The sequence below is a fragment of the Pagrus major genome, chromosome 3 (genome assembly GCF_040436345.1).
Source record: "Pagrus major chromosome 3, Pma_NU_1.0".
NCBI classification, from domain to species: Eukaryota; Metazoa; Chordata; class Actinopteri; order Spariformes; family Sparidae; genus Pagrus; species Pagrus major.
Genome location: NC_133217.1, coordinates 522274 through 532048, shown reverse-complemented (window position 1 = coordinate 532048; position 9775 = coordinate 522274). Strand labels below are relative to the sequence as shown.

Genomic DNA, 9775 nt, shown 5'->3' with positions numbered 1-9775 from the left:
TATGATTTCATTGAATCCTCGTGGAGTTTATATTTAACTCAATCTGTCTTTCACAAGTTCAACAAATGAACATTTAATGTAAATCCACTGCGAAACTAAATGTGCCTAAAGTGTTACAATGAGTGTAGAAATGTCAGATATCAACGTTTTAATGGTTCAGCTGCAGGTGAAACACACATTTTATATTTTTATGTTATATTATGTTAATTTTATAATCTGAATTTATAATGTGACTTTTAACCTAAAGTTCAAAGAAAGTACAGGATAAGTATGAGTCAGTAAGAAAGCTTTTTCCAGTAAGAGGTCATTAACTTTGTAATCAGTGTTTGTACATTATTAACTCAGTAATGGTCCATAAATAATGTATAGAAACATCACTCAGTGTCCATTAAGTCCATTCAGAACATCAGAACATGTTTAGTTTCCTTCATCAGGCTCTGACATTATTAATGACTCAATAATCCTGATTCACTGGACACATTAACGATATTTAAAGACTTCTTTCATTTCTTGTGTTTATGTGGAAAAGTTTTCTGATCAGAAACTGATGAATAAATAAAACAATCAGCTGAAATGTTTTCAGATAAAATCCTCAAGTTTCTAAATGGAGTTCAGTGAGAGTCTGCTGCCACCTGCTGGACGTCTGGGGAAGTTATTCAGGTGCTACACAGGTAAATGATTAAAAACCTCCTACTGCAATGAAACAAGTGCTGAACTGTGTTTTTTAATTTTAGCAAATTCGTGAACTTTAAAAGGATTTAAAGTATAAATGACTCAAGTTTACATCTTGTTTTGGTTTTTAGAAATCTGACGAGAAGTTTAAACGTTTTTCAAAGTCGATGTTGAAACATGCAGAAAGTTCAGACTTTAACTTTTTGTCACTCCAGTTTTTATTCTGCATCTTTCTTGTATTTTGTAGATAATCACACAGAGTTGTAAACTGAGCCAACATAATCATTTATTTGTTAAGTATATTTTGTTGTTTAAATATTTACCTGCACAATAACTATTTATTTACATAATGAAATACATCTTGTGGAGTGACATGTACAATAAACATGACAATACTGAATTAAAGTTTAAGTACAGTGTGGTAGTAATTGTACTTACTGTGTAGTTAAAGAATACAGCAGCGAATCCAAACGTGTTTGTCTTTGAGACTTTATTCTTCAGTAGGAACCAACGGGCTTGGAGCTGACAACCAGACAGGAAGTCAGACAATACTGAGGGACGGACAAACACATTGCTGGTTTGGATCTGCACATGACATTTGTTGACAGACACAAAGTTAGAAACCTACACGCCTCTGTCATGACCCGGCTCCGAGGCCACGACAAATACGGGATGGACACAACAGTTGACTGAGAATTTAAAGTATTTATTATAAGATTAAGATTAAGATTGTCTTTATTTATCCCACAACGGGGAAATTCACGTTACAACAGCTCGAGATGCAACAGTACAAGTAAGAATCAGAAAAATATGCATAGAAATATTAAATAGAAAATAAATAGAAAAACACAAGATATTTACAAAAGCAAACAAGTGAGAGTGGAAAGCGGCTCTTCATGTAGTGCTCGAGTTAAACAGTCTGATGGCTGTGGGGATAAACGATCTGCGGTAGCGCTCCTTCTAAACAGGTCCGAATAAAGCAAACAGGACGAATGATAGCAAATGTGGAGTGTGTACGTCAGTATTATCAGTAGTGTAAATGTGAAAGTGGGAGCATTATGAAGTGTGTGGAGTTGTAGTGCAAAAACAAAACTAAACAAAGCAAAGACGGCCGGACGCTGGCTGGGTCCAGAGAGAGCCACAGCCCAGAGCCCAGAGCCCAGAGCCCAGAGCCCAGAGCCCAGAGCCGGGCTGGCCCAGGTGTTCTACTGCTAATTGCTGCGCCTTTAAAGAGAAAGAGTACGACACAGTAACTTGTCCACAACACAGGCATGTTGAGAAACGTGTGTGTTCAGGTCCTTATTGCTTCAATCCTACTGGTAAAAAAAAGTGTCTCAACAATCATCTCAGCAGCTTCATTTGTTTTGGCTGCTCTCACCAACACACTTGTGTTTTTGCATCACAGCGCGCCGAATGAATCGTTTATCACAAACGCTGCAACTGAACGGTCTCTCCCCCGTGTGGACGGCCGAGTGTCGTCTCAGATTTTCCGGCCGTGCAAATGTTTTATCACAAACTGAACACGTGAACGGTTTCTCCCCCGTGTGGACGCTCGAATGTCGTCTCAGAGTTTTACGCTGTGCGAATCTCTTTCCACAAACTGAACAGCCGAACGGTTTGTCTCCAGAATGCGATCTCATGTGTTTGGACAAATTACACGAGACACGGAATCGAGCTTTACAAACTGAGCATCTGAAAGGTTTTTCTCCTGTATGAACTCTCATGTGTGAGATCAAACTGGAGTTTTGTGTGAATTCTAGCCCACAGAAATAGCAGCTGAAGGGTTTCTTCCCTGTGTGGATTCTCATGTGCCTCTCCAGTCCTGCTTTCCATCGGAAAGTGTTTTTACAGACTGAGCAGCTGAATCGTTTTCCTTCAGAATGAAGTTTCACATGATCGTTTAACGAGGCTGACGGTGAAGGGGCAGTCACGGTCGGCCTCCTTGCAGCCCTATGAGACCGGAGATTGGCTGCGTGCAGTCTGTTCCGGATCGTCTGGGCAGAAAGCCGTCGGCCATATCGTCCTGCAAACCTTGACTGCAAATCTGTAGAAGACTGCCTCCGGTTCCTCCGTGCTGACAGGGTGAGGAAACGGTCTTCTTGGGGTGTCGTCTTCTTGGGACGCCCACTTCGCGGCCTGTCTATGACATCCCCCGTCATATGGAACTTGGCCTTCAGTTTGGAGATGGTACTAGGGCTCACTCCAAATAATGCCGCAACTTGGTTTTGCATAACACCAGCTCGTAGTTGCTCCATCACCCGTGCCCTGTCCAGATCAGTCAAACGTAGCGTGCCGATTCTTGGAGCAGACACCAACTGACCGCTGTAGCAGGGCCCATGCTCACAGGAGCAACACTGAAAAGTGTTTTTACACACTGAGCAGCTGAATCGTTTTCCTTCAGAATGAAGTTTCATGTGATCGTTTAAGGAGTTCCTCCGGGGGTATCTTTTACCACAAACCATGCAGCTAAAAGGTTTCCCTCCAACATTACATTTCACGTCACTTACAGGTACTTCATTGTTTTGCAGACGCTTTAAACCTGACCGAGGCTCCCTGGTGTCCTCCCAGTCACAGCTGTCATCAGTCTCAGGTTCAGAGGAGTGTGACGTCTTGTCATCATCAGCTGGTTGTAAACGAGTATTTAGATTAAAGTTCCTGGCTGGTTCTGGTCCTCCACAGTCCTCTCCATCAGCTTCTGTTTTCAAATGTTCTACATCTCTGAACGCTTCAGTCTTGATTTGGTGAAGCTGTGAGGACTGAGGTTTCTCTTCATCATCTTCTTCACTCTTCACAGGAGTGAAGGTGAAATTGGTGATATCAGCCTCCTCCAGCCCTCCAAGCTGCTCTCCCTCCTGACTGGTCCAGAGTTCCTCCTGTTCCTCTTTAATGTGTGGCAGCTCTGGTGGGTCCTCCTGGTCCAGACTGGAGCTCCACTCCACCTCTTCTTTAATCACCAACAGCTGCTGGACGTCTGTGGAGAACAAAGAAATACATACATCAGTGTTTCCCCTATTTACATCGAGCAGCGACATCAGGACTGACCCCCTGCTGATTTTATGTCCGGGTCGATTCACACACTTCTGGGTCAAGTACATAAACAAGAATCTCTGCACTCACCTGATAATGTCAGCAAAATAATTATAACAACAAGTAGAGATGTTGGGATATTATGTTTTCCTTCCTGATACCTGAACTTTGCGTATCGAATAATGCCAAGTACCGATTTCACAAACAAACTGTACATTCAGTGGTTGTCTGACGTTAATGGATTGTGCTTGTGTTTTTTCTCACGGTTGTTCTCTAAAACAAACTGGAGAACAAAGAAGATTTGGCACTTTTTTAATGGCAGCAACCCACAAACTCAGCTCTGCTACACATGTGGCACCATTTAAAAAGGGAAATAAACAGGTTTGACGGTATTTGCCACTTCAGACTGTTGTGCCATTGAAAGACTGTTGGATGGAAACCGATGACTTATTACTTACTGACAGGTTTTCTTTATTAGGAGAACACAATAATACATCACTACATATAAAATCTGTGTCGCAGAACATTAACCACTGTGGCACATTATGTATCATGTTCAGATTATTAAAGTGAGTTTAACATTAAAAAACATTACAAACCTGCGTCCTGTAGTTTGTTTTCCTCCTCGTTGTCCGTCATCTTCCTTCACACAGCTCAGTTTCCTCCGCAGCAGCCGCAGTTTGTCACATTTCTTTCACATTTAGACACTTTTCCTGCAGACAAACTGTGGACGAGCTGCTACATTAGATCACTGTCGCGTCTGTTTACCAGCTAACAGGCTAAGTTAGCTTCATTAGCTTCGGAGGACAACAACAGATAATTCAGATGTTTACAGCTGTTATTTATAACCGACTGTTCTTCGGGTTTATTTGGACATTTGGACATTTCTGTTCGGACAAAAACATAGTTTGTTCTCCAGTGAAGCTAACGGTGCTGTCAGCGCTTTGTGGTCCAGTTCTGCATGCGTCCATTTCCAGCTAGAAAGCTACGCTAACTGCCTTTAGCATTGTGAGCTAACAGGAGACACGTCTGGGGGGAAGTTTCACATGAAGTCCAGCTAAACAAGTTTATCTGTTCACACGGGCTCCGGTGGTTCAGTCTGTTTTATGGTAACAGAAAGGGTTAGCATGTTAGCATGTTAGCCGCGGTAGGTACAACCGCTTCCGGTGTCACTTCTTCTTCTCTTGTTTTTATAGCGGGCTGTAACAGCTGTTCATGAGATGTATACCGCCACCTGCTGTGCTGGAGGATGTAGTGTGGCTTTACATCAGAGGTAAATAAAGTTATGATTAAATGAAAGTATTAATAATAATTAAAAAGAAACAAACAAACAAAATAAAAAATACCATCATCTAATCCAAACTCCTGCTGAGAATTAACTCGTCTATTATGGAAAAAAGCATCTTACAAATGTATGAAATTGTCCGTTTCCCCAAAGGTTAAATAAACTAACTTTAACATTATTCATGAGATTTATCCAGTGGTTGAGTTCATTTTATTTTATTTTTTAAAGGTTCTAATTTGAAGTGGACCCCTTCTGTACACCTTTTTTCACATAAATCCCTATTTTATTTTATATTGTTTTTACCTTATCTTCATCCAAGTGGATTATTGTTTAGTCAGTTTTGTACTAACTGTATATCCTCCACGTGATATTGTATGTTGTGTATCGTATTCTTGTTCTGTTGGTTTTTTATTGAACAATTGAGAAGAAGAAGAAGTTTAAATAAAATTGATTTATGGTCCTTATTTTTGGATCTTTGATATTGTTGCTCCATCTTTGTATTTTAGTTGTTAAAGCTAATACAATATCAGCTTAATTCTATATGTATATATATTTTTTGCAAAAATCCCCCCTATTTTATTTTTATTTTATTTAACCTTTTCTTCATCGAAGTTGATAAGTGTCTAATCTGTTTTGCATTAATTGTACATTGTTGATGTTGAAACATGCAGAAAGTTCAGACTATATGATTTTGTCACTCGTTATTATTCTGCATCTTTCTTGTATTTTGTAGATAATCACACTGTGAGTTGTAAACTGAGCCGCCTGTTTTATAAGCCTGTATCTGTTTACTTTTTGGCAGCGGTGGAAGAAGGAATCAGATCTCAGTGACGGCGTTACAAGAAAAAGTCCCGTGATTAAAGTTTAAAAATGGGTAAAAGTTTCTAAATGAAGTTCAGTGAGACTCTGCTGCCACCTGCTGGATGTCTGGGGAAGTTATTCAGGTGCTACACAGGTATTTACATAATGAAATACATGTTGTGGAGTAAAATGTACAATAAACATGACAATACTGAATTAAAGTTTAAGTACAGTGTGGTAGTAATTGTACTTACTGTGGAGTTAAAGAATACAGCAGCGAATTCAATCGTGTTTGACTTTGAGACTTTATTCTTCAGTAGGAACCAACGGGCTTGGAGCTGATAACCACAGACAGGAAGTCAGACAATACTGAGGGACGGACAAACACATTGCTGGTTTGGATCTGCACATGAGATTTGTTGACAAAGACACAAAGTTAGAAACCTACATGCCTCATCTTCTGCTCAATGTTGAGAAATGTGTGGACAGATTGTGCTACGTCTAAGTGAAATGTTTACAGCGTTTCTATTATTAAATAAACTGCAGCAGGAGTGTTTTTACGCCGTACACACTGCCTAACACTCTTTTTCACTCTTGACTGAAGCCGAAAGATAAACCTGCTTTCAAATAAACAATAAAAACCTTTAAGATTTTTTTAAGGACACGTTTTATCCCTTTCTAACATCATTACAAGAGACGGGAGTAATGAAGCAGCGATCTGTCTCAGCTACAGTTGTGTTTTCACGGCATGTTTCCCTCCTGAGCTGGAGCAGAAGGATTGGACTGCTCTGATACCAGCATCACAAGTTCCTCCCATACCGGTGGGTAGTTAGTTCTGTGTTAATGCACTGATCTGATAAAATGTCATTTATTAACAAAACAATTTTTTACTGCACAAGTAGCCCAAAGCCATGAACAGCAAGAGACTTCAAGCACTCTTCAGCAAACTGACATTTGTTATTTGTGTTCTGGTTTTTTATAAGTGCATGTTTTATGAAAGGATTTAACCTGAGCCAGATCACACAACAATGATAGCAATCACATCACATTTTCCTAAAAGCACAGGAATCAGATTAGGACTCAGTATTGGCGGAAGAGCACGTGCAGTTATCAGATTCAGTATCAGGAAGGAAAATAACAGTATTTGAACATCTCTAGCTGTCACTCTGAGGCAATTTAAATACATTTTAAGTTTCAAAAGCTGCAGTGAAAAACGATGAAGTGATGTAGACGTTAATAAAAACAGAATTAAAATTATCATGTGGCTTCAACTGAGCTGAAAAGATGAAGCACAACCTATTTTAGAGGCTGTATCACAGTTTAGTGTGTCACAGTTCAGGTCCTTATTGCTTCAATCCTACTGATAAAAAAAAAGTTTCTCAACAATCATCTCAGCAGCTTCATTTGTTTTGGCTGCTCTCACCAACACACTTGTGTTTTTGCATCACAGCGAGCTGAGTGAATCTTTTATCACAAACGCTGCAACTGAACGGTCTCTCCCCCGTGTGGACAGCCGAGTGTCGTCTCAGATTTTCCGGCCGTGCGAATGTTTTACCACAAACTGAGCACGTGAACGGTTTCTCCCCCGTGTGGACGCTCGAATGTCGTCTCAGAGTTTCACGCTGTGCGAATCTCTTACCACAAACTGAACAGCTGAACGGTTTGTCTCCAGAATGCGATCTCATGTGTTTGGACAAATTACATGAGACACGGAATCGAGCTTTACAAACTGAGCATTTGAAAGGTTTTTCTCCTGTATGAACTCTCATGTGTGAGATCAAACTGGAGTTTTGTGCGAATTCTAGCCCGCAGAAATAGCAGCTGAAGGGTTTCTCCCCTGTGTGGATTCTCATGTGCCTCTCCAGTCCTGCTTTCCATTGAAAAGTTTTTTTACACACTGAGCAGCTGAATCGTTTTCCTTCAGAATGAAGTTTCATGTGATCGTTTAAGGAGTTCCTCCGGGGGTATCTTTTACCACAAACCGTGCAACTAAAAGGTTTCCCTCCAACATTACATTTCACGTCACTTACAGGTACTTCATTGTTTTGCAGACCCTTTAAACCTGACCGAGGCTCCCTGGTGTCCTCCCAGTCCCAACTGTCATCAGTCTCAGGTTCAGAGGAGTGTGACGTCTTGTCATCATCAGCTGGTTGTAAATGACTATCTGGATCTGAGTCTTTGGCTGGTTCTGGTCCTCCACAGTCCTCTCCATCAGCTTCTGTTTTCAAATGCTCTACATCTTTGATCTCTTCAGTTTTGATTTGATGAAGCTGTGAGGACTGAGGTTTCTCTTCATCATCTTCTTCAGTCTTCACAGGGACAGGACTGAAGGTGAACTTGGTGATATCAGCCTCCTCCAGCCCTCCAAGCTGCTCTCCCTCCTGACTGGTCCAGAGTTCCTCCTGTTCCTCTTTAATGTGTGGCAGCTCTGGTGGGTCCTCCTGGTCCAGACTGGAGCTCCACTCCACCTCTTCTTTAATCACCAGCAGCTGCTGGACGTCTGTGGAGAACAAAGAAATACATACATCAGTGTTTCCCCTATTTACATCGAGCAGCGACATCAGGACTGATCACACAGCTGATTTTAAGTCCTGGGACATTGTTTTAACAGCTTGTTTATTCACGTATGGAAACAGTTTGTATTGTTACCTCATTAATATTTTAAATATAAATAAATTCTGGGTTTAAATTTCTTCAGTGAATGAGAGATTATTTCTCTCCAGAGTTTTAATCAGTTGTCTGAATCTTTGCAATCAGCTCTGACTTTATGTTCTCTGTAATGATCTTTACAACAAACCAGTAACTCAATAATAATGTAATGAGTAGTTTAACTAATTACCTTTGAAAGGAAGTAAATACATAAAGTAATATTAATAGTTATATTGCATTTTCTCGAGTAACAGCACTGCTCCTTCAAACTGTAATGATACACAAACAAGCAATTTGACTCCAGTTAAGTTTGCTGAATATCACTAATATTACTATTATTACTGCTGTTAGGTGAGAATAAAAATGTCACGTCAAACAGTCCAGTTCAACAGTTTTAATGTCCGTAAAGTTCAGATTATTAAAGTGAGTTTAACGTTAAAAACAATCAAACCTGCGTCCTGTAGTTTGTTTTCCTCCTCGTTGTCCGTCATCTTCCTTCACACAGCTCAGTTGACTCCAGCTAACAAGCTAAGTTAGCTTCATTAGCTCCGGAGGACACCAACAGATAATCCAGATGTTAAAACCGTCTGTTCTTCGGGTTTATTCGGACATTTGGACATTTCTGTTCGGACAAAAACATAGTTTGTTCTCCAGTGAAGCTAACGGTACTGTCAGCGCTTTGTGGTCCAGTTCTGCATCCGTCCATTTCCAGCTAGAAAGCTACGCTAACTGCCTTTAGCATTATGAGCTAACAGGAGACACGTCTGGGGGGAAGTTTCACATGAAGTCCAGCTAAACAAGTTTATCTGTTCACACGGGCTCTGGTGGTTCAGTCTGTTTTATGGTAACAGAAAGGGTTAGCATGTTAGCATGTTAGCCGCGGCAGGTACAACCGCTTCCGGTGTCACTTCTTCTTCTCTTGTTTTTATAGCGGGCTGTAACAGCTGTTCATTAGATGTATACCGCCACCTGCTGTGCTGGAGGATGTAGTGTGGCTTTACATCAGAGGTAAATAAAGTTATAATTAAAGGAAAGTATTAATAATAATTAAAGAGAAACAAATCAAACAAAAGGGGGAAAAAATCATCTAATCCAAACTCCTGCTGAGAATTAACTCGTCTATAATGGAAAAAAAAGCATCTTCCAAATGTATGAAATGGTCCGTTTCCTCAAAGATTAACTGAACTAATTTTAAAATTATTCATGAGATTTGTCAAGTGGCTGAGTTTTTTTTTTTTTTTTAAAAAACGTTATTTTTATATTATTTTTTAAAATTGTATTTAGTTTTGTACTGACTGTATATCCTCCACAAAATATCGTATGTTTTGTATCTTCTTCTTC

General features: G+C 40.1%; 1 protein-coding gene across 1 annotated transcript; it reads right to left on the bottom strand.

Annotated features, from left to right (window-relative positions):
• Positions 1 to 1357: 1357 nt before the first annotated feature.
• On the bottom strand, positions 1358 to 9325 carry LOC140994090 (uncharacterized). The gene is made up of 3 exons (XM_073463665.1): positions 8886 to 9325; positions 7188 to 8285; positions 1358 to 3643 (listed from the first exon to the last, which is right to left on the bottom strand). The coding sequence occupies exons 1-3, from the start codon at positions 8923 to 8925 to the stop codon at positions 2028 to 2030; spliced, it is 2754 nt and encodes a 917-aa protein (XP_073319766.1). The 5' UTR covers positions 8926 to 9325; the 3' UTR covers positions 1358 to 2027.
• Between the last annotated feature and the right edge of the window lie 450 nt (positions 9326 to 9775).

Coding starts and splice junctions, on each gene's coding strand:
- LOC140994090 (XM_073463665.1), bottom strand. CDS start 8,925: ATGACGGACAACGAGGAGGAAAACAAACTACAGGACGCAG. Junction 8,286..8,885: donor AAACAAACTACAGGACGCAG/GTTTGATTGTTT, acceptor TGTTCTCCACAG/ACGTCCAGCAGCTGCTGGTG. Junction 3,644..7,187: donor TGAGAGCAGCCAAAACAAAT/GAAGCTGCTGAG, acceptor TGTTCTCCACAG/ACGTCCAGCAGCTGTTGGTG.